Source organism: Stegostoma tigrinum, chromosome 14, assembly GCF_030684315.1.
Source record: "Stegostoma tigrinum isolate sSteTig4 chromosome 14, sSteTig4.hap1, whole genome shotgun sequence".
NCBI classification, from domain to species: domain Eukaryota; kingdom Metazoa; phylum Chordata; class Chondrichthyes; order Orectolobiformes; family Stegostomatidae; genus Stegostoma; species Stegostoma tigrinum.
Window position 1 is genome coordinate 12,918,142 of NC_081367.1, and position 25,967 is coordinate 12,944,108.

The following is a 25,967-nucleotide window of genomic DNA, read 5'->3' on the forward strand; positions in this document are numbered from 1 at the left end:
AAATTCACATTTGATATATCCTCTGGCTCCTCTTTATCCACAGCATGGGTTACTATCTCAAATAACTATAGTCAATTGATTTTCCTTTCATATAATCATTTTGATTCAACTTAATTCCTTCGATTTTTCTAAATGTCCTACTAGAACTTCTTTAATAATAACTTTGAACATTTTCTCAATGAAAGATGGTCTGCAGTTTCTTGCTTTCCATCTCCTTCCCTTTTGTCATTAAATGTGTCATTTAGCACTTTATGAAAAACGTCCAGGTCTTAAAATGGGTACAGAAGAGAATAACAAGAATTGTAGCAGGAATGAGGGATTACAGTTACATGGGGAGGCAATGGTCTAGTGGCATTATCACTGGACTGTTAATCCAGAGACGCAGATAATGTTCTGGGGACCCAGGTTTGAATCCCGCCATGGCAGATGGTGGAATTCGAATTCAATAAAATATCTGGAATTAAGAGTCAAATGATGACCATAAATCCATTGCTGATTGTTGGGGAAAAATCCCATCTGGTTCACTAATGTCCTGAAGAGAAGGAAACTGCCATCCTTACCTGGTCTGTCCTACACGTGACTCCAGACCCACAGCATTGTGGTTGACTTTTAACTGCCATCTGGGAAATTAAGGATGGGCAATAAATGCTGCTCAGCCAGCGATGCCTTCATCCCGTGAATCAATAAGTGAATAATTGGATAACTTGTTGTTTTTCTCCTCACAACAGTCCTGTCTAAAATCACAAATGTTGGAAGAAGTGAGAAAAAGCCATTCTCAGTTTTAGATATGTTGATAACCAAAGGATACAAGAAGTGCTTGCTAAAAGAAGCAGTGGTGACAAAAGGACTTACATAGCAAGTTATTGTGATCTGTAATGCACTGCCTGATAATGTGTTGGAAGCAATGACAATTTTCAAAAGTATATTGACTAAATGTATGAAGGAAAAAAAAAACAAGCTATGGGAAATGAGTAAGGAAGTGGTACTAATTTGTTAATTCTCATTTAATCAGGATGATGAGGTTTCCCCTATGAGATACTGTTGTAGAATTCAATTGCTCATCCACCAGATTTCCAATCTGGGCTTACTTTAAGTTCAAAACAACCAATTTAGTTTCACTAAGATATCAAAGTGACTGTTTTTCTAACTGAAAGCATATTTATTTGAAGATTGTAATCAAACAAATATCAATCACTGTCTTGAATATATAATTATTGGTTCTTTCCCCAGAATCAGTTTCTTTATTTGCATTAGTTATTAATATTATAATGTGCTACTGACAGTCAAAGATATCTTACGAAGCAACAGAAGAATATTTTTTGTGGTATCTGAGGATGGTAGAATTATTTTTTGTTTTGGATTCTAAAATAGCATATGTTCCTTCTCTCGAAGCCGTTAACTGCACAAGACCCATATCAACTGATGTATAAGGACCATGTGTATGAACTAATTGGAAAGGGAACTGGAGCCAGAGATGTACAGAAACCTGGAGTATCTGAACAAAAGGTAAAAAGCAGTTTTGATGAATGAAAGAGACAGTAGTAAAAACCTGAAGGATATATGTTATATGTATAGTCTAGACGGCAATTCACAAAACACAACATTTTTGTATTTATGATAGAACTAAGGACTAATATGAGATCTTAATCTTATAAAAAGAGTTTCAAAGTATTCTGGACAGTAAATGGTTAAAAATTGATAGAGGGACCTCATTGTGTAAATAATCCACAGCCATTTCTTCCGATGCAGTCAGCAGGCCCACATCTAGCTGTCTGTTAATTTGCAGATTCAGACCAGATAGCTATGATGGGCAATGCCAGGAGTCTACCCCAGCAACCTAGATGCAGCATTATATAACATTTGTGGACCTCACATAAATTGTCAATGTCAGTGAATGTTTATTCATATGCCATATCCTATTCTGCAAGTTAAATAAAACTGGGCAGACCATTGGCACTGACCTATGCACGGTAAATGGAAATGTCTTTTTCACTCACATTGGGGGACTTCTGCCAGATTTCAAAGAGCCAAGTAACAGCCTGATGTAGTCAAACTCATTGAATTAGTAGCAAATATCCTAGATAACCAGAACAACTACCACCATTGCCTGGTGACCTTCCCCAAGATAAGGTGTTACAATCAGAAGCAAGTTAATGTTTTGGGTTCAAAAAGTGTGGAGCTGGATGAACACAGCAGGCCAAGCAGCATCTTAGGAGCATAAAAGCTGACGTTTCGGGCCTAGGCCCTTCGTCAGAGATTTGATAGCAGCTAGGAAAAGGTGGCATATATGCTGTCAGGAGGTGTGCATGGTGGTGAAGGAATGAATGGGTAGATAGAGATGAATCCCAAAGAGAGACGATGATAGCTAGACAAAGGTATGAACGATGCTAAGCCGGGGAAGGAGAAAATCTGCTGACTGTTATCCTTCAAGCCTACTCTGCCATTCTGTAAGACCGTGACTAATTTGTCTGTGATTTGAATTTCATATTTCCTCCCCCTTTGATCATCTTTTATTCCCTGTTTAACAATATTCTCCCTTCCTTCACATTAAAAATATTCAATCATCCCAACTCCACCATCTTCTGATGCAGCAAGTTCCAAAGTTGCAAAAAGTCCTGAGAGAAAATAAATTCTCTCATTTCTGTTCTCAAAGATTGATGACTCAGTGTCCAAAACTCTGCTGATGATTGAGAGCAAACTTAAGGGCATAATAAGTATCAAAATTGGATTTGTGCTGATTTTTTTGGTTTGGATATGTGAGGGTAATTTTTCACACTGTCAAGTGTGGAGGCTATGGGGGTGGCTAGTTCTATGAACAGCTGTCACTTACCTACCAACAATCTTTATTAATCGCATCTCATGCTTACATCCTTATCATCACACATTTACCTAGTTGTCAGACTCACCTTCACAACTCACTTCTTGCATAATCACTGACACTGAACTGTACTTAATATGGACATATTGCCTTCCCACTGTAGAGTTGCTGTGAGCCCTATAATGCTTCCTTTGTAGATGTTCTGCCAAGTCAAGGCACCTAAATAGACGGTGGTCCTTCCACAGCATTAAAGATCCCCAGGGGAGAGGCCTGCCAACCTCCATACCAAAACAACCCATGAGAACTTTCAGAAAACCTGAGGCCAGCAACTCTTTATTGATCAGCAGTGCCACTGGTAAGATGCTGGTTGTTGAAGGTCCTGCATCCAACAAGAACCCTAGATAACTGAGAAATCCAAGGAGAGATGAGTGATGATGGAAAGCAGGGATTTACAGTTAAGGTATTGAGGAGGTTTAGCGGCACAGGCAAGGTGTGGGTCTCAGTAGGTACCATCCCAGCTTCTGATCCTGGATCCCTCAATTAAGGCACTAACAAGGTTTGTTTTTGAGATTTCAAGCATGACGTGAAATTCTACCTCCTATGTGAAATTAACGTTTGCATTTCTTCAAAGCCGGAAAGTGACTAAGCAAGACAGCATTTATTGAAATTATGGAAAGAGAGAGTGCTGTCACAAGTTGTCAGCATATCTCTCAGAAAAAAAATCAAAAGAATTCCAATGAACCAGTGAACCCATCATTTCGATCTGTAGCTTTTGAATCACTTTTGACAATGTGGTGGGATGCTCTGATCTCATAAAAGCAAATTGTAAAATGTTGTAATATTAAAGAACTTACTATTAACCAAAAGAAATTGTGATAACTTCTTCAAAATTGATTTACTCATGGGATATGGGACATTGCTTGCTAAACCAGCGTTTTATTTCCCGAGCTTTTATGCTCCTGAGATGCTGCTTGGCCTGCTGTGTTCATCCAGCTCCACACTTTGTTATCTTGGATTCTCCAGCATCTGCAGTTCCCATTATCTCTGATCACAGTTTTATTTCCTGAACCTAGTTTCCCTTGAGAAGTTGGTGGTGAGCTGCCTTCTAGAACTGTTGAAGTTCATGTGCTGTAGGTAGCCCTGCATGCCTTCAGAGAGGGAATTCCAACATTTTGACCCAGTGACAGTAAAGGAATGGAGATATGTTTCCCAGTCAGGATAGTGACTAGTTTGGAGGGGAACATGCAGGTGGCGGTGTGCCCAGGTCTCTGTTGCCCTTGACTTTCTAGATGAAACTGCTAGTGATTTTGGAAGGTGCTGTCTCAGGATATTTGGTGAATTTCTACAGTGCATTTTGAGGGTAGTATACACTGCTATTACTGACCAACAGTTGTGGAGGGAATGGATGTTTGTGGATGTGCAGCCGATCAAGCAGGCTGCTTTGTCCTGGATGGTGTCAAGCTTCTTGACTGTTGTTAGAGCAGCTATCCAGGCAAGCAGGGACTATTCCATCACACTCCTGACTTGTATCTTGTTGATCATGTGCAGGCTTTGGGAAGTCAGGAGATTAGATACCTACTGCAGTATTCCTACCCTCTAGCCTGCTCTTGTATTTATATAACAAGTCCAGTTGAATACTCTTCAGTACTGCAGGTTTGTATTTGTCCACCCATAGCAAACTCTGCTCCTCCTTCACTGAAGTTGCAACAGAGGTTAATACTTCACTGCAGGCTGCTGCTTGCTGAAATGTTGAAGATACACCATTTTTGGGATGTGATGAACTGCTCCCTTTATCTTCAGATTGCTTCATCAATGTAAATGAGATCTTCTTGCTGTGCTCATCTCTTTCCAAGACTCTGCCAACCTCTCCTACATTCATATTTGATTGTTTAACCTTATTTTCAGCTGCAACCTCACATCTGAATCTCTTACCCAGCATTCTACAAGTTAGATCCAGCGGTCCATCTTCATCAATTTGCTTTGTTCAAAGGCACTCAGCTTTGTCGAGTTTTGCTCATTCACCTTCTTGACCCGTTACCACATAATTGGTTTGCTTGCTAAAATTTCCTGTTAGTTTTCCTCCATAGCATTCGATTAAAGATTTGACATAATCATGTTCTATGGACTGCAGAACTCGTGTAATAATGAATGGAAGTCCTTCCAAGCAGTTTTCAGCTCTCTGAGAGATTTCTTTCAACATAGAGCTTCTGGTCCATCGTAATTCAGGTAATTCAGGTGCTTCTTGGCAGAATTCCTGGGGTTCTGGGACTCACATTTGTATGAGATATTTTATTCTGCTTGAAGAGATTTCCTCTGCATTTGGAGACACAGTTTGTCATCGTTTTTATTGAGAAATCTTACATTCTCCTTTCTTTGAAAATCCAATTTTTCTCCTCTCTCCTTGGTGAAGCTCTCGCTCTCTCGGGCTAGCCTTGTTGGACTGTTCCCTATCACTTCTTATTTACATCTCATGATAGTCAGTTTTGCACTGCTTTTGACTGGAGGTGATTTACTGATTGACGTTTCCACTTTAGCACGGGAAGATTCAAATGATTGTTGAAAAAATGCTGTTTTGCAAGGTTAAAAGTGCATTATTTGACTTTTCACTAAAGGCAACATTAAATGATGGAATCATGGTCGTCTCAGTTACCAAAATAACCTTTGTTTCTCTTTTTTGAAAGGTAGATCATGCAGACCGTCAACGTAAATCTAATAGAAAAGTAAAGCATAGTTCAACAGAAAAACCCAAATCTGAAGATGCAGCTCGTTTGGTTGAACAGGTCAGTGTTAGTTCTGAGGAAGTGTCACCAGACCCAAAACATCAACTCTGTTTTTCCCTTCACACCTGTTGGGCTTTTCCATCATCTTTGTTTTCATCCCTGATTTACAACATCTGCAGTTCTTTCAGTTTTTATTTGGGTCAGCGTTAGTGTTTATGTGATCGCCCATGTCAGCTGACCTTGCACTGTGAGACAATGCGTCACTCAGTTTAAAACTTGGCATCCACATTGAACTTCGATAAGATCAGTTGATGCTTAACAGCTCCATTGAGCAGAACAGGGACAGTGAGGAGCTAATTTCAATGTCTAACAAGCTGTAGTGAATCTTGTGTCTAGTTTTGTGCAATGGTTGCTACAAACAAGATATTAGTCTGACTCATAGGGCTCTGAATGTGTCCTTCAAAGGAACAGAAAGAGTCTTTAGAGCTTTATTTATAACGCTGTCCCAAAATTACATCATCATCACATAGGAGTCAATGAGTGTTGCCTATTTGAGATAATGGATCAGCTCAAGAACATTTGTTCAGCAGTGCAGCAATCACACGAGGCTAATAATGAAACTGGGGATAACAAGGTAAATTGACCTGAATGAACACGAACAGCATACTCGAGAATGAAAATTGTGGAGTTGAAATTTGTAGATTGAATAAACCAATCATTTTGCCTCCATTGTTTAAAACCTCCTCCTTGTTGCACCTATCTGACACCTTTCATCCCATATCTTGCTTTGTGGCCCTCCAGTCGCTTGTAGACCTGACCAACGTATATTTGGAAAAGTCACTGTATACTGTTGTTCAATTGGTGTGTCTGAAATGAGACTAGCCTGGCTCTTTCTAGTTTTAATTGGGGGTGCATGTGTCACAGTGTAATTCATAGTCCTCCCTGCTCCAGAGATGTATCATAATATCCCTGAACAAGCTTGTTAGAAAATATTCAATATTATCTAGTGCAAATCTGCTAGGGTATAATATTTCTGCAACCATTTTCTGTTTGAACTTTGAAGAACTCGAGGAAATTAATCAAACAAGATTTAACCTTCATAAAATTATCTTTTACACATTTTTACTAACTTGATTAAAACTTTGATTTGAAACAATAAATTTCCCAAACCATCTGGGCCCAGACCTATTTTTCTCTGGTAGCTAAAGGCAGATTCTGCAATCTGAACACACTGTAGTCTGCTCAATTTTCAGACTTCTAGCATCAACAGAAAGTCAGCACAACAACTATAGAAAAATGTAGTACCTACTTCGTTTTTTTCACTAGTTAGTTGAAAAATATGGGAAGGGGCGTAGGCCATTATATGATAACATCAGATCATTCTGAGTTACATTCATGATATTCTGAAAAGGCCTACTTTATTTTACCTGTACTCCCAATGACATCAGTCATGAAAATAAAAATGCCATCGTGAAGAGGAGAACCAAACATCAACAGATAAAGTTACCAACCATGTGGAAATGATTTAGAGCTTAAAAGTTGTGCGCATTACTGGTAAAGTTATTTCAAAAGCAAAATACACTCCTGCGTTTTCCGCTCCTACTCATCTGGTTCTTTGTACGTGCTATGTATTTGGAAAAATGTAACCCTCTGTTTTTTACTGAGATTTCACATTTAGGGAAATAGTCTATCATTGATCTATCAATTTGGGATTGGGAGGAAATGAATTGTCTTCAGAACATACAGATTGTGTAGAGGGTTGCTACATACCAGATATTAACCTGACTTGTGGACCTTTGAATGCCTCCTTCAACAGAACAGAAATCTTTATTCTTTAAATCTTTATTCATAATAGAGTCGCAGAAATACATCATTATCACATTGGAATCAATAATAGTTACCTATTTGAGAAAACAAACAGTTAAAACTCTCTGATGAAGGGTCTAGGCCCGAAACATCAGTTTTTGTGCTCCTGAAATGCTGCTTGGCCTGCTGTGTTCATCCAGCTCCACACTTTGTTATCTTAGTTAAAACTTATGTTTGGATCATCTCAAGAGCATTTGATCAGAAATGTAGCGACACACATGAGTTTAATAATGAAACTGAGGACAACAAAGTGAATTCTCTTGAATAAATATCAACATTATACCTGAGAATGAAACTTGAAGAACAAAACATTGTAGTTTTAACAAAACAACATTTTCTCCTTTCTCTCCATTGTTGGAAGCCTCCTTCCTGTTGCTTCCTTCTGATATCTTTCGTCCCATATCTTGCTTTGTGACCTCCAGTCACTAGCAAACCTGACCAACATATATTTGTGAAGGTCAATGCAGATTGTTGTTCAAATGGTGTGCCTGAAATGAGACTAGTCCTGCTCTTCGATAAAGTTTTACCTAATGCAAATCTGCTTATATATGATAGATTTGTAACTACTTTCTGGAGATTCCCAGTTTTTCTCTTTCTTGGAGATAAATTGTACACAAGCCTCCGCTATTCTCTACCCTGAAGCTGATAGATCTTTGACCGCTGATCAAACCATTGAAAGAAGTGACAGGATTGACTTTACTTGATGGGCTGCCTTGGTTCAAAAAGGTGGCTCACCACTGCCTTCTGAAGGGATAGGCAGCAAATGCTCATGCAGTACTCATATTTCATGCAGAAATAATAAAAATATAAGAATTGAAAGTGTTTTCTCTGACTTTGCATGGCTTAATTTATTGAGGAAATTATTCTTAGATCAGTTAATAAAATATCCATTATTTCTGTTCCCAAAGCTGGAATATGAGCGCAAGCAACATGAAAATGTTAAGAAAAAAGCAAAGACTAGACATATCTCATTAACGAAACCTGAACCACCCACAGGCAAGGTAAGAGCAATAATTTTCATCAGCAACAGAGATGAATGAAACATTAGTTGATAGTAAGGTGCAGGTGACAAGGCAAAATACTCAACACTCACGTCCAGCTCTGTGACTCAAATTATTTTCTTATTATCAAGTTTGGAACAACTCTTTTAAAATTTGGGTCATCAAATGTAGTTTTACCGTAATATGAGCTGCTTCATATGTTTTTAATTAAAAAGCATGTTCAAATATTATACGCTAGATGCTGAGCATATAGATAAGAATTTTTTAATGGCACGGTTTTTTGCTGCTAAGTTATGAATCTGGCAGAAGTTATCCAATCAAAAATGATTCTCAACTGAGAAACAAATAAGCTGTAAGAAGAACTTAAAAACTAATATTCTCTGTTTCTCATGATTTCAATTATGTGATTATGATTATTCTTTGAATTGTCTTTTGTGTTTTTGTTAATAGCTTGATTAAAATTAAGACATAAACCACTCTAGCCATTTGGACTCAGAGTTAGTGTCTGCAATTGTTTCTTTAGTAACTAGGTGTAGATGAGGTAATCATGCCATGTGTTGTGCACTGTTTCCCAGAATTCCAGCATTAACATTCAAACAGCTCATCTACTCTAACTGTTACAGAAAATAGTAGTCTCTTTTTTGCTTTTCATCATTAGTTGATGAACACAGGAACAGCAGTAAGCCATTCACCCAATTAAATCTGCTCTGCCATTTAGAACAATCCTGTGTTCAAATATGGAGTCATAGAGCTGTACTGCATTGAAACGGGCTCTTTGGTCCAACTTGTCCATGCTAACGAGAGATCCTAAATTAATCTACTCCCATTTGGCAGCATTTGACCCATATCCCTGTAAATCCTTCCTATTCATATACCCATCCAGATGCCTTTTAAATGTTAAAATGGTACCAGCTTCCAACACTTCCTTTGGCAGCTCTTTCCATATACGCACCACTCTCTCTGTAAAAACATTGCCCCTTATGTCCGTTTTAAATCTTTCCCCTCTCACCTTAAATCTATGGCCTTTGGTTTTGGATTCCCCCACCCCGGGAAAAGACCTTGACTACTCACCATATCCATGCCCTTCATGATTTTACAAACTTCTATAACGTCACACCTCAGCTTCCGACTCTCTGGGGAAAATAGCCCCAGCGTATTTAGCCTCTCCCTTTAGCTCAAATGCTCCAACCCTGGCGACAGCCTTGTAAATCCTTCTTGTACCATTTCAAATTTCACCACATCCTTCCAATAACAGGGAGACCAAAATTGAATGCATTATTCCAAAAGTGGCTTAACCAATGTCCTATACAGCCATAACATGACAGCACAATTCCCATACGCAATACACTGACCAATAAAGGCAAGCATACGAAATGCCTTTTTCACTATCCTGTCTACCTCAATGCCTACACTTCAATGCTTTTTACCCATACTAGTCCCATAATTATTTACACCACTATTAATCAGAAACCTATCAATCTCGACATTCGACATGCTGAAAGATCGAGCTTCCACATCCCCCTGGGGTAAAGAACTCAAAAATTCACAACTCTCAGCTCTGAAGAAGGGTCCTGGCCTGAAATATCGACCTTCCTAAACCCCTCTGACACTGCCTGACCTGCTGTGTTCTTCCAGTTCCATACTGTGTTAGAATCTGACTCCAGCATCTGCAGTTCTTGTTATCTCTGACAGACATACGCTGAAATCAGCTATCAAATGTTCAATAGAATTTGTGCTTTTGGATTCAACAGGCAGTCCAAGAACAAATTATGCACAAAATTGTGTGAGTTAAATAAGTAACTTCACTCTCTCAAATTTCCTGAAACACATTTATGAAATGGCAAAAGCAAAATTTGCTGTAAGCCCAGTGCAATGCAGCAATAATATAGAATACAACTAGCTTCTTTTTAAATGTTACTTTTCAGACTTCCTTGTTATTAGGAGTCATGACTTAGTACTGTTTAACTAATCTTTCTGAAAATGGGTTTATCTCCAAAAGGTAAGCATTTTCTGCATTATAATGATGAGCAATTTTAAATGGTTTAAACTGAGATGTGTCCCATTTGGTGGGTGAAACTGGTTAAAGCAGGTTTAAACTAATGAGAAAGACCTCAGAAATTCAAGTTGCATTGAATATGCCTTACACCTGTGTTCTTTGCCTACATTTGGCCAATTCCAGGCAAATTGTACTGACTAAAACAATGCAACCCAGCAGAAAATCCAGTTTAACATTTACAAAGCTGCCTTAGTTATTTACAAAACAGTAAATTTACTCCTGATATGGCCATAGATCATATCCCATATTGAAATTTTCATCATAATAGGTGCCTTTTAAAAGGATATCAGAGAGCCAAAAATGACTGAAATGTAAATTCTGAGTAAAATAATTCAGTGACTGACTGAAGACTTGTATAGATTATCCACGCTTTGAAGGAGACCTTGGAATATCACACCTAATGGATGTCAAGGAAGTTTCAAAAAACAAAAGGACTTCAAAGGGAGAAAGGGGCTGAAAACTGAACCACAATTTTCTGTGAGTTACCAGCGCCTGTGAATAAGATGGGAGAAAAGCAAGCAATCTGGGTGACAGATGTTTGTGTTGTACTCATTCAAGAAAACACAAGAACAGAGTTAAAAGATCAATTTCAACCTTAGCCTGCATGCATTAGTTGTTGAAGGTGTGTGCTGTGACAGTCAGAGCTGAGAAAAAAATATCCCATTATCCCTGCGTTTCTGGTAAAAGAAAGGAAGTCTATCTCGCTCCCTTTGTTGTCAGCCAGAAGGAAGCAAAACAACAGTTGGAAAGAAACAGACAAAAGCCTTTCGGTTAATCTCAACAACCAAGTATTCCACATCAAATACAATCAATATTAGTGATACTGATATCATCCAACTTAACCATAAGACCATTCAGCCCACCATTTGATCATGTAATAGATATAACATCCCATCATCTACACTTCACAGGACTCAAACTGACCCATTCAACTTTTTAAAAAATGATTTTGAACTCACCTCTAATTTCTAACCTGTGTATGTGTATTATATTGGTATTTTGTTTAGTAAATAATAAGCTCATTCTTCAATTATCTCAAGGAAGCTTGGTTAAATTGGCTCCTTTTAATTTCATTCATTTGATCTGGGAGAAAGCCATCCAGAAGGAAAGGGATATTTTATTAACAATGTTGTCACCAATTGAGGGCAGTGGGAGAAAAAGGAAGATTTATTCATGCCTCCTTGCTCAGAGCTTAATGATTTGTAATATCTGCCAGGAGACATAATAAATACGAGAACCTCATCTGGGGTTAATACTGTCAGATCATTTACCTCAGTACTTTGCAATGAAGCCTTTTGCCATCACTTGCTGCTTTCAACTATCTTCTCTAAACTTTGAAAATTTTATTGACATAATCCCAATAAATCAGTGGCCCTGATGTGACAATCTATTTTATGGAAAACCCCTTACCGTCACAAAATAGCCTATTCCTTCAACTAATGATAAAATGCCCCAGGAGATTTGCACCTATATATTAAAAAAAAATCTTGAATCTGTTAAGGATCTTCAGACAACAGCTGTAGATTATCACAAACCCCTGAGTGACCGTGCAATTTATAATTTGCTGGATTTGTTTTGATTCATCTAAGCAGAGCAGTAAATTTAGAAGCACAGGCCAAGTTGATATGCAGTGCTTCCGCCAAACCAAGATTACTCTCTGCAATATTGTGAAACTTCCACACATTCTTTAATAATTGAGTGACGCTTCCAGGAATTTCCACCCACTGCGTTCAGTTTTGGAAGCCTAACTTCACAGTGATATAATATCCAAGCAGACAACATTGCAAATATCTGTCATGTTGTTCAGAGGAGAGAGGATCTGTGAAGAAAAGTGGAGAAACAATGTACACCTTCAATTAAAGGATAGGGTTTAGTGTGCACTCGAAGCCTGGAAGGACTTCAATCAGGAAAAGCTATTTTTAACTGATCAGTGAATTTGTTGCTGAAGTCTATAAATGAGCTAATAAAATGTGAGGCTGGATGAACACAGGAGGCCCAGCAGCATCTAAGGAGCACAAAAGCTGATGTTTCGGGCCTAGACCCTTCATCAGAGAGGGGGATGGGGTGAGGGTTCTGGAATAAATAGGGAGAGAGGGGGAGGCAGAGGGAGAGGAAGATGGAGAGAAAAGAAGATAGGTGGAGAGGAGAGTATAGGTGGGGAGGTAGGGAGGGGATAGGTCAGTCCAGGGAAGACGGACAGGTCAAGGAGGTGGGATGAGGTTAGTAGGTAGGAGATGGAGGTGCGGCTTGGGGTGGGAGGAAGGGATGGGTGAGAGGGCAAACAGGTTAGGGGGGCAGAGACAGGTTGGACTGGTTTTGGGATGCAGTGGGTGGAGGGGAAGAGCTGGGCTGATTGTGTGGTGCAGTGGGGGGATGGGGCGAACTGGGCTGGTTTTGGGATGCGGTGGGGGAAGGGGAGAGTTTGAAGCTGGTGAAGTCCACATTGATGTCCATCATGGGCCTCCTGCAGTGCCACAATGATGCCATCCGAAGGTTGCAGGAACAGCAACACATATTCCGCTTGGGAACCCTGCAGCCCAATGGTATAAATGTGGACTTCACCAGCTTCAAACTCTCCCCTTTCCCCACCGCATCCCAAAACCAGCCCAGCTCTTCCCCTCCACCCACTGCATCCTAAAACCAGTCCAACCTGTCTCTGCCTCCCTAACCTGTTCTTCCTCTCACCTATCCCTTCCTCCCACCCCAAGCCGCACCTCCATCTCCTACCTACTAACCTCATCCCACCTCCTTGACCTGTCCGTCTTCCCTGGACTGACCTATCCCCTCCCTACCTCGCCACCTATACTCTCCTCTCCACTTACCTTCTTTTCTCTCCATCTTCGGTCCGTCTCCCCCTCTCTCCGTGTTTATTCCAGAACCCTCACCCCATCCCCCTCTCTGATGAAGGGTCTAGGCCCGAAACGTCAGCTTTTGTGCTCCTTAGATGCTGCTGGGCCTGCTGTATTCATCCAACCTCACATTTTATTATCTTGGATTCTCCAGCATCTGCAGTTCCCATTATCACTCTATAAATGAGCTCATTGGCAACATAGCCAAAGAAAATTTTTGGAGTGTTTATTTTATCTTAGACTATGAGAAGAGCTATTTTCACAGGATAGATACTTCAAGGGAAAATTAAAAAGGGCAAAAGAAAGGAATTGCGGAGATGGTAAAAATTATTTTCGAAGGGATACAGTTCTATGTTCTGAAGAAGGGTCTAGGCCCGAAACATCAGCTTTCCTGCTCCTATGATGCTGCTTGACCTGCTGTGTTCATCCAGCCTTAAACCTTGTTATCTCAGATCTATGTTAGGCTGGGTTAGCATGGATGACTAAGGTAGGATTCAGAATAATGCCACTGCACATTCTCAAGTAGATTTTCATCCTGCCTCGTTGCACTGTCCTCGCAAATAGAAGACAATTCTAAATTTAAGTTCAAGGTGAAGCAGCAGAGAGTGCAGATACCTTTATTCAGAGCACTAATGTAAGAGGAATATCTTACTGCATTTCATGACGAGTGCAGATCAGATGAATGCAAAGAATAAACAGAAAAAGAATCCAGGTGTATGTGTACTATTGCAGACAGTATGAAAATATCAAATGAAGGTGTTTGACTACGTGAAAACCTCAGGTCATTCCAAGTCATCATCTTGCAACATTCTATACTATTTAACTTATTCCATGAAAATTAAAATGGCATTGACGTGAGGGGAACCTCACTTCAGCAGAGAAAATTATTGACAACATGGAAAAGCCTTAGAGATTAAAAATTGTGCACTTTATTTAAAAAGTTATTTCACATGCAAAATACAGTTCTGTACTTTGAACTTATCTCATAAACACCGTGCCCTTTGTATATATTATGTACTTGGACTAACATAAGAAAATCTCATCCTCCCTTGTTTCAATGAACCTTCATGTAGAGAAAAATAGGCTTCCATTGTTCATTTCATCTGTGATTGGTAGGGAGTGAGTAATCTTCATAACAACAGACTATTTGCATTGTTAAACTACAAAAAGAAAGAAACGGTTATACATTAAAATCATTCCTGATTGTTGTTTGCAGCCTTGTGGTTGGAAGTGTTGTACCTCACGTTACAGAAGTGCAAGAATACAAGTGCGGTTTGATCAGGATTAGGGATTCCTGAGAATTAAGTGTTACATGGCATTCACGAACATTAAGAAGCCAGGTAAAGGTGAGGGTGTGGTACCGTAAATCAAAGACAAGATTTGTACAATATTTGGAGTTGACCTCAGTTTAAGACATTAGGGTGTAGAATTGGTCTGGATGAGGCAAGTCAGAGAAGGGGAAATAAATCACCATTGGGTGAAGTCAACAGCGCTCCTAGGAGTAACTACAACGTACACAAGAACAACGATTGGGTACTTGTGTTAAAGGAATGACAATCATCGTGGGTGATTTTAACTTATATCTGTTTAAATAATTAGACTGGCAGTTACAGCCTAGACGAAATGCTCATAGAATGTTCTCAAGGCAGTTTCTTCCAGCAGCACATCTTGGAAGTCTGCAGAGAGCAAGTTATATTCGACTTTTAATCCTACAATGTCACATGATTAATTGATTACCTTAGTGTAAAAGCACTCCAAGAATGTAATTGGATTTTACACTGAGTTTGAAAGAGAGAAAAATATTTTGTCAAAGATTAATTTTTCAAACCGAAATCAGGGCAGCGGTATGGGCATGCATCTTGAGCTTGGTAAAATGAACTGCCATAATAGCCTACGGGATAGATGATTAGAGACTTTGGAACAAGCATTTAAGAGCATATTTCAAAATACTCAGAATAAGTATATTCCTGCTATAAAGAAAAATGCAAAAGGGAGGAACCCACTATCTGTGGTTATTAGAAGTAGTTTGGGAAAGGATCATACTTAAGGAAAAAACATATTAATGAGCATGGGCAGCATGGTAAGCCAGTGGTTAGCACTGCAACCTCACAGTACCAGGGACCCGGGTTTGATTACAGCCTCAAGCAACTGTCTGTGCAGAGTTTGCACATTCTCCCCGTGTCTGCGTGGGTGTGCTCCGGTTTCCTCCCACAGTTCAAAGATGTGCGGGCTAGGTGGATTAACCAGGCTAAATTGCCCATAGTGTTTAGGGCTGTGTGGGTTTTAGGAGGATGGATCTGGGTGGGATGCTTCAAGGGGTAGTGTGGACTTGTTGGGCCAAAGGGCCTGTTTCCACACTGTAGGGAATCTAATCTTAAAAAAGAAAGATGAGCAACAGGCCAGACAATCAAAACCAAAAGAACTGTGAATGCTGTAAATCAGGAACAAAAACAAAGTTGCTGGAAAAGCTCAGCAGGTCCAGCAGCATCTGTGGAAGGGAAAACAGAGTTAACGTTTCGGGTCTGGTGGCCCATTCTCAGAAGTTCTGAGGAAGGGTCACCGGGCCCGAAACTGTTTTCTCCTCCACAGATGCTGCCAGGCCTGCTGAGCTTTTCCAGCAACTTTGTTTTTGAGGCCAGACAATCAGGCACAACATAAGAGCAGTCTAGAATTTCCAAATGGATAGCAATAATTTCTACAGGTTCTAAAATAAAATCAGTAAGTAAAGTGAGTGTGGGTTCTTGAGAGAGTGAGAATGGAATGTTTATAATAGATAACAAGGAAATGGCAAACAAAACAAGAAAATGTTTTGCTTTTGTCTTCACTGCAGGAGGCACAAGAAAATGTCCAAGTAATGTGTGTAAAATTGTAGGGAGAACAGAGAGAGGAACTTAGCAAAGTTATGATCACAGGCAAGAAACTGATGAAGGCACCCACATGGGCCCCAGCTATGCCTGCCTCTTTGTAGGTTACGTGGAACAGTCCCTCTTCCGCACCTACACAGGCCCCAAACCCCACCTCTTCCTCCGGTACATTGATGACTGTATCGGCGCCGCCTCTTGCTCCCCAGAGGAGCTCGAACAGTTCATCCACTTCACCAACACCTTCCACCCCAACCTTCAGTTCACCTGGGCCATCTCCAGCACATCCCTCACCTTCCTGGACCTCTCAGTCTCCATCTCAGGCAACCAGCTTGTAACTGATGTCCACTTCAAGCCCACCGACTCCCATAGCTACCTAGAATACACCTCCTCCCACCCACCCTCCTGCAAAAATTCCATCCCCTATTCCCAATTCCTCCGCCTCCGCCGCATCTGCTCCCACGACAAGACATTCCACTCCCGCACATCCCAGATGTCCAAGTTCTTCAAGGACCGCAACTTTCCCCCCACGGTGATCGAGAACGCCCTTGACCGCGTCTCCCGCATTTCCCACGACACATCCCTCACACCCCGCCCCCGCCACAACCGCCCCAAGAGGATCCCCCTCGTTCTCACACACCACCCTACCAACCTCCGGATACAACGCATTATCCTCCGACACTTCCGCCATTTACAATCCGACCCCACCACCCAAGACATTTTTCCATCCCCTCCCCTGTCTGCTTTCCGGAGAGACCACTCTCTCCGTGACTCCCTTGTTCGCTCCACACTGCCCTCCAACCCCACCACACCCGGCACCTTCCCCTGCAACCGCAGGAAATGCTACACTTGTCCCCACACCTCCTCCCTCACCCCCATCCCAGGCCCCAAGATGACATTCCACATCAAGCAGAGGTTCACCTGCACATCTACCAATGTGGTATACGGCATCCACTGTACCCGGTGCGGCTTCCTCTACATTGGGGAAACCAAGCGGAGGCTTGGGGACCGCTTTGCAGAACACCTCCGCTCAGTTCGCAAAAAACAACTGCACCTCCCAGTCGCAAACCATTTCCACTCCCCCTCCCATTCTCTTGATGACATGTCCATCATGGGCCTCCTGCACTGCCACAATGATGCCACCCGAAGGTTGCAGGAACAGCAACTCATATTCCGCCTGGGAACCCTGCAGCCATATGGTATCAATGTGGACTTCACCAGTTTCAAAATCTCCCCTTCCCCCACTGCATCCCTAAACCAGCCCAGTTCATCCCCTCCCCCCACTGCACCACACAACCAGCCCAGCTCTTCCCCCCCACCCACTGCATCCCAAAACCAGTCCAACCTGTCTCTGCCTCCCTAACCGGTTCTTCCTCTCACCCATCCCTTCCTCCCACCCCAAGCCGCACCCCCCGCTACCTACTAACCTCATCCCACCTCCTTGACCTGTCCGTCTTCCCTGGACTGACCTATCCCCTCCCTACCTCCCCACCTACACTCTCTCCACCTATCTTCTTTACTCTCCATCTTCGGTCCGCCTCCCCCTCTCTCCCTATTTATTCCAGTTCCCTCCCCCCATCCCCCTCTCTGATGAAGGGTCTAGGCCCGAAACGTCAGCTTTTGTGCTCCTGAGATGCTGCTTGGCCTGCTGTGTTCATCCAGCCTCACATTTTATTATCTAGCACTGATGGACAGTTCGCTAGGTCATGAGGGACTTCATCCTTGGTTATTAAAGGAGGTTGTCAATGAGGTCGCATGGTGCTAATTTTCCAAAATTTGCTAAATTCAGGAAAGGTTCCATCTGACCAGAAAGTAGATAATATAAATCCCTGTTCAAAAAGGGAAGGAGTGCAGATAACAGGAAATTATAAGCCAATTAGCTTGACATCTGACATGGGGAAGGTGTTCCTACTAGACACGAGAAGGTTATTGTTATGTGCTTTGAAAAATACAAGGTGATATGGAAGAATCAGCATGGTTTAGACTAAAGGTAATCATATTCAACCAGTTTGATGGATATCTTTGAAAAAGTCACATGCACTGTGGATAGGTTAGAGTTTGTAAATGTACCATACTCAGATTTCTAGAAGGCATTTAATAAACTGTCACGTCAAGGGTTAATTTAGAAAATAAAAGTTCATGAATAGAAAATTGGCTGACTGTCTGGTAGAAAACAGAGTATGTATCAATGGATCTTAATTTCATTGGAAGGATGTGGCAAGTGGAATCCCGAGAGCGTCTGTGCTGGGCCCCCCAGTGTTTATATCAGATGTTCGGAATATATAGGGCAATGGGGAAAGAGCAGTGCAGACAGTGAAAAATTGAACAGATGCGCTAAAGGGCAGACACAAACAAGGAGGGATGGATGGCCTTCTTCTGTTCTGTATTATATATGTTATAGCTACATCTATAAAGATTATATTTGACAAGGAAACATTAAATGCACTGAAAGTTATTTTCATTAGTAAACACTTCACTGTGGATCATTATATGTGTCTATGTGGTTTTAAACTTTATTTTTGAATTTAGGTATGTCAGGTTCTGGTTCACCTAATAGCATATACAGGTTTACGTAATTCCATTTTGAACAATAGTGTAGCTGCTTTAGACAAGTGTTATGTCAACCAGAGTTCCATCCTAATCATTACCTTGTGACCCCTGCTGAAATACGTGAACACTTGAGGGTAGAACAAGATCTCATGAATGACAACAACTTTGCTAGCTGAATTAAAGTAATTTCAGATACTTAATTACTTTTTTTGCTTTTGTTCTTGAAGCTGAATGCTGAAGAACATGTATATGATCCAGTTGCTGAAGATCCAGATTGGCATAAAGAGCACATATATGATACGGTTGCAGGAAGCCAATATCAGATGCAAGAACACATCTATGATACAGTGACTGAAGATCAGAATTGGGAAGAAGACCATATATATGAAACAATAGGATCACATAGAGACATCTTGAAGGAACCAGCAGTGAGTATTGAATCACAGGATGATCAGGTAACACAAAAACGTCCTAAGGAGAAAACATATTTTAAAAACAAAACAGAATGCAAGATGTTGCATTGATTTGGGATCTTATCATTTCCTCAAGCTGCTCTAAAATGTGGAATGAATGACGTTTGAAGTGTAACAGCTTTGTTATGTGGGCAAAATCGGCAGCTAACATGCAAAGAGCAAAGTGGCACAAATTGCAAATATGACAATTAAATGGATAGCCTGTTTGTATACCATGATGCTGATTGAAACGTTTTTCAGCAAATATGGGGAACTTGCTACTTTGGAGGCTATCCTTGGAAGAACACATATCTAGGCAACGCCACAATAATGATTATACAAATGATGTAGAGGTGCCATTTGCCTAGCACTGTGCTGCAGTGTCTGCTCGTTTCCTGGAAATGGGGTCTAAATACATTGGACTGGACGTTTCTCTCATCACCAACGTATTTGTCGGGGCAGTAACAGGATATAGTTGGAGACCTATTATTATGAGCTCACTTGTGGCTTTTGAACCAATTCAGATTTAGAAGACCAACACTTTACAACGTAATCTAAAATGCGGGGATTGGTGGTTAGGATGGGGGCTGGTTTTCAGTACCGTGAATGCAGTAAAATGAAAGTCCTATGATGCCTTTTGGGACCAAATGTCATTTCACATCAATAATACTGCTGCCATTGCTTCCTTTCACCATCCACAAATCATTTATAACACTGGTTGGAAAGTAGCTATTTACAATGCTATTTATCAGGATAATGCTGACAGATTATGCTTCAAGTCAGTACAGCAATGATTTGTGATTAAGCATAAAAGTTCATTTTTCAATGCCTGAATTCCTTATGTTTCTGCTGCTGATTCTATAATTCATCCTTTTCCCTGCCCATTCCTTCTATTCTTCCCCTCTACCATATTTCTGCAGATCCACTTCCATTTATGCACCTACAGAATTCTCAATTTCCCAAAGTCACTGGACTTCCTATAAGTAAGGTAAAAATCACTGTTGTTTGGTGCCTGGCATTTAGGTATGAATCAAACATGAAGATCAATTGGTGAGATGCTGCAGCCAAATCCTTCTGTTTAGACAAAATCACAAAAATCAATCCCACAATTTTCTGATGCACAGGAAAAAGTCATGTTCACTCGAATTGATTAAAAAAAAGCAATGGGCAAAACATTGTCCTGGGTCACTGTGATGTTGCAGTGTTATAGCAACAAAGGGATTTTAGATATTATGATTTTTTTCAAACTGGATTTCTGAAAAATAAAGAGAACATGATTATGGCCTTCAAGACTGCAGTAGTTATGATATGGAAAGTATTTAATATGTTTTCTATCCTGGAAATATGATCTAATAAAAAAAATTGATTAGCATGTGTATGGCATTTTTCACGACTATAAATGTTTCAAAGAACAGCACACAAATGAACTAATTTGGAAGTATAGCCATCATTAGGTTGTAGGAAGTACAGCAACCAATTTTTACACACCAGACCCCAGAAATCACATTGTTAAAATGACCAGATAATCTCATTTTATGAAACCTGAAAGAACTGCAGATGCTGTAAATCAGGACAAAAACAAAGTTGCTGGATAACCTCAGCAAGTCTGGCAGCAAGTGACCATTGAGGAAGGGTCACCAGACCTGAAATGATAACTGTTTTTTACCTTCACAGATGCTGCCAGACCTGCTGAGCTTTTCCAGCAACTTTGTTGTTTCATCTCTTTTTATGGTTATGATTGAGAGGCAAATATTTGGACCATGACTTGGAATGACATCCTGCTCTTCTTTGAAATGATATCATAAGATTTTTTTACACTTGAGAGCATAAGCATGGTGTCAGTTTAACATGTCATTTGAAAAACAGCAACTCCAGGAGTGTAATACATCATCATTAATACTTTGGAATGCCAGCCACAACTTTTGTGTTTGACTTCTAGACTGGAAATTGAACCTGCATTCTTCTGTAACAGAGACAAGATCATCATAGCTGACCCTAGAAACAGAATAGACAAAAATTGAATGCCCAGCTTTGGCATTAATTACATCAGATTTGAAGTAACTGAACTAACTGGTGTTCTGGACCAGGCCAGACACCCACTTCCAAATATTTTAGAAAGGTATCCTGGACCCTAACTTTTTCTTATTTTAAAGACAAATGTAATATGTTGTGTTCCAGATGTAATTCAATTGGTCAAGCTACTGAATATTAAGCAAAACAATATACCTAAATGTTATAGTTAAAATGCAACAAAAGAAAGAACTTAGAATAAATTAACTCTATTAGAAAACCTAACAGCACAATAGATAAAGTAACTAATTACTAATTAACTGTTCCAATATAGTAACATTACACAAACACACCCTTTGGCAAAAATAGACTTGTGTCACAGCAGCAGAAAGAAACCCCAGCTTCTAGTTATAACCCAGAGGAGGCAAATGAACTTTTACTTCTTCAAAACTCCAGCAGTTTCTGACCTGTTGTGGCTCCCAAGAAACTGTTTAAAACTAAACCTAAAAACTAAAATCAAAACTAGAAATCCTGGTCTATGAGAGCTGGCCATATCCATCCAGGCTGCTTCTATTGTTCCAAATTAAAAAAGAACCCAAGACCTCACAAGCTGTTTACATAATAGGTCTTCACTAGCCAACTCATCACCTCTGTTGTAAAACTATCCTTCAAAAAAAAATCCAGGAGAAAATAATCTCTTAAAGCCACAGCATCGTCACACTGCCATCATAAAGAGAACATTACTGCATTATTTGTGAAAATCCTTTCACTGAAGGGAATGAAACCGCAGCAGTCCGAAAAAAAAACTGTGTGACGCAGGCAGAACACCACTTAAAATCAAATGAGTGCTGAGAGTATTCCCGAAATACAGGGATAAATACAACTTGGGACAGCTGTAAATTATCAGAAGCCAACACTTCTCACTTCTGAGCAGAAACATAAGCTTCACTCTTAAAATTCTCAGAATGTTGAAGAACTTTAACCAGCTCAGAAGTCAAATACCATGAATCAAAGTAAGTTTACTCATCAAGAAGAAATCTTTATTGTTCTCAGAAGTATATTTTTGAAAGCTAGGAGAAAATATGCACCACTAAAGATTAACCTGGTAGAGCGCCTCTTCACAACTAGGAGATCAGGAGATACTATTGACTTCACAGGTTTGAAGGAAAAATTCAATTGTATTCCAACATCAGACAAATCATTAAAATATGATCATTGGACATCCTGCATCCCGCAACAATTAAAAGTGAATAGTAAAGTGTAAGGCTGCTATTTTAGACGATTAGAGAACCAAAATGTCATAATACATTTTATTGTCTATGACTGAACCTGACAAAATAAAGAAGTTACTCAAAAGAAACCTGTGAGAATGGAAGGATCTTGTGCAACAAAATCTTGTTACAACATAAAAATGGGAGGAATACTCCTTTCAGGACCACAGCCATCTTCTGTGATAGTAATTTGAGGAAACTAAAATTCTTCCAAGGGAGGCAAATGTAACATTATCGATGATCCAGAACACGTTCTTCTGTAAAGGATGTTAGAAATGGAAAATCAAAGATCCGCCAAGGTTCAGGTGTAGAAACAAACTGAACCTAAATGTTACATCCACAAGCAGAAGACTTCAAACTCAATCAAGTTGGCCTCAGTGATAAAGACAGAAGCTTGAGTGTTAACCTTTTTTATATATTTGAAATAGCTGTATAAAAGAATTAACAAGCATAAATAAGTTTGTGTGGGAGATGTTATAGAAGACATACTGGAAAGTGTTAATGACATCTTGAGATAAGCTCTCCCCACCAGGATATAAAGCATTGTTTTTGGGAAGGGATATGTAGGCATCAAGTTATCTATAAGTTGTTATCAGAATGCTTCAGTGACAATAAAATGCATTTATTCTAAAGTGTAACCTGATGTTTTTTTCCAAGTACTCTTGTGTGTCTTAGATGTAACTTAACTAGCTGTTAAGTTCTATTTATTAAGCCTATAATGTTTATCAAAAATGAATCCACTTCTGCTGAAGATTCTGCATGGGCTTCCTTTCCTAATGGAAAAAGTAACTTAAAGTAATATTAATAAGGAGGATTTTAGGATGAACACCAACTGTCAGTCCTGATGCTTCTGGGGACATGACCAGAACATAAAGCAAAATTTTGCACCTGAAGTAATGTCCAAACAGATTGATTTGCACAGAGCCATTGACTGTGAAAGTGAGCGTAGCTAAGAATGCTTATGTGCCAGGAACAAATTTCTAGTTATTTACCACATCTCACAGGTTTTTTATAATCCATTGTTGTCTAAGGGAGATTGCTGATTCATTAAGAATTAATTACATTTCATTTTCTCTTGCTGTGGAACAGCAGGCGAAGTGAGGCATTGTTTCAGTAGGATTGCAGAAATCCATTTGCTACAAGGCGCCAACATACATCCCCTAATCCCAATTCCTCTGACTTCACCCCATCTGCTCCCAAGATGGGGCATTCCACTCCCTCACATCCCAGATGTTCTCCTATTTTTAGGAGTGTAACTTGCCCCCACCCCCAACTGAAAATGCCTTCAAACACATCTCTTGGTATTTCCTGCACCTCTGCCTCACATCGTCTCTGCCCCAAAAATGATAAAAGCCAGAATCCCCTTTGCACTCACATATCACCCGCCCAAACTCCACAGCCAATGTATCATCCTCCGCCACTTCTGCCACCTCCAATCCTACCCCACAACCAAACACATATTTCCGCCACACCCTTATCTGCTCTCTCTGTGACTCTCTCAACCGCTCCACACTCCCCACTTACTCCATTACACTCAGCACCACTCCCTGCAACCACAGGAAATCCTACACCTGCCCCTACATCTACCCCCTCACCTCCATTCAAGGCACAAAACAAGCCTTCCACAACAGACAAGGGTTCACCTGCACATCCGTCAACTTGGTCTACTGTATCCGCTGCACCCAATGTGGCGTCCTCTACATGGGTGAGACCAAGCAGTGACTCGGAGACCACTTTGTACAGCATTTAATGAGATATCTTTTGAGCCACTTCAGATGAATCATTAATTTCCCCTCAAGATGCTTTTGGTATCTTTTGGTATTCTTTGCCATACTGACACCACTTTTGCTGTTCTGAAACTATACTACTTCGGCACATCTTCTAGAAGAGACCAATTGTTTTACAAATATAGCATTCTTTTGCCATAGCCGGGTGCTGCTTATGTCTCTGAGGCACTTTTTTTTATTGCATGGCACTTACTAACTCTTAATTATTTGACCTCCTCTTTGAGTTGGCATTGTCACTTGTGTCTAATGAGTGTTTATACCGAATAAAGTGAATATGTTTTTACTGCATTCTGGAGCCAATGTCATTCTTCTCTCAAGATTTGTCTGTGAGGTGAGTTTTCCAGGTTTCAGTTACCAACAGAAGTTGAATAGCTTTCTCCAAAACAAATATTCTCGGAACTGTAATGAATCTGTTAAAAATATTATCAATAATTTCAAAAACAGTTTTGCTTCTAATGCATTCTGTTATCAAACTTCAATGTTCACAGTTTTTCACTGATACAGTGATAGCATTAATGAAGCAATCTATTGATTTCTCTGGATTCTGAACTCTCTGTTAAATCTTGGTCTTTGAAGAATTTTGTTTGCACCCAAGTTAAATTAGTTCTCAGTTGTTGTCAGAATGTGGAGCTGGATGAACACAGCAGGCGAAGTAGCATCTTAGGAGCACAAAAGCTGACATTTCAGCCTGAAGGGTCTAGGCCTGAAACATAAGCTTTTGTGTTCTTAAGATGCTGCTTGGCCTGCTGTGTTCATCCAGCTCCACACTTTGTTATCTCGGATTCTCCAGCATCTACAGTTCCCATTATCTCTCGTTGTCAGAATGTGCCTTCTTTTAGATTTTGGTTCTTGATAACATCATCTACTTTAGAACCTACTGAATTCTATGATGCATTTACTTGTTCAACTTTAAAACTTATCTTTGTTTTCTCTAAGATGTCCAATCCTGCATTCTATCCTTTTCAGTCAATTTCTTAATTAAATTTTAATTGCCTTTTAAAGAAAACTTTGAAAATGGAATTATTAGTTCTTATTATTTTAAAACTGTTTTAAATCTGTAGCATCTCAATGCTATTACGGTGATTTTCGACAGCAATTTCAAGATTTTGCAACAGGCAATGGTTTTAAAGCATGTTACATTACATTAAATTTAGACAATTTGTATTCTCCCTTCTTAATGTCCTTCCAACTTTTAGGCTCTGGATATAACATTGTTGTAGCATGTTTTTGTAAGCTTTTAAATATCATCAGAATGATGCTGTATTATTTTCTTGTAATAAAGCTTTAAATTCTGTATTATAGCATTGCTGATGTGTGTTAACTTCTAAGTTTGTTGTTATAACTATATTGTATCTTGATGCTGCTTACTTAGGATTTTCCTGTATTTTTTTCTATTAACACCATGGTTTCCCACCTTCTGCAACTAAGACGGAGATTTTGTGTCTCTTCATGGATAAAATGAATGTCTACTTATCTTTCACTCTGCACACACCCATGCAATTGTTTTAAGAATTTTTTTTATTGTTAATCAATCGTGCCACCAAAATCAGGGTTTAAACTATGAAAATCCCAATCTTATCACACTCTTAATATTCTCCTAATTCTCTTCTTCCATTAGACTCTGTGTTCAAAATATTGTAAATTGCACTTTTTTTACATTAAATGTACTCTACAACTTTTCTGATACTGCACACTAAGCATATATTAAAATTTAACACTTTATTTG

At 39.8% G+C, this 25,967-nt stretch overlaps 1 protein-coding gene across 1 annotated transcript in view; it reads left to right on the forward strand.

Annotated features, from left to right (window-relative positions):
* The first annotated feature begins 1,422 nt into the window (after window positions 1-1,422).
* Window positions 1,423-25,967, forward strand: part of LOC125457713 (rho guanine nucleotide exchange factor 4-like) — a 63,708-nt gene continuing 39,163 nt past the window's right edge. The window contains exons 1-4 of the mRNA XM_048542285.2: window positions 1,423-1,506; window positions 5,500-5,598; window positions 8,313-8,405; window positions 18,949-19,176. Of these exons, the coding sequence (XP_048398242.2) occupies window positions 1,423-1,506; window positions 5,500-5,598; window positions 8,313-8,405; window positions 18,949-19,176 (504 nt within the window). The remainder of the gene's footprint in view (window positions 1,507-5,499; window positions 5,599-8,312; window positions 8,406-18,948; window positions 19,177-25,967) is intronic.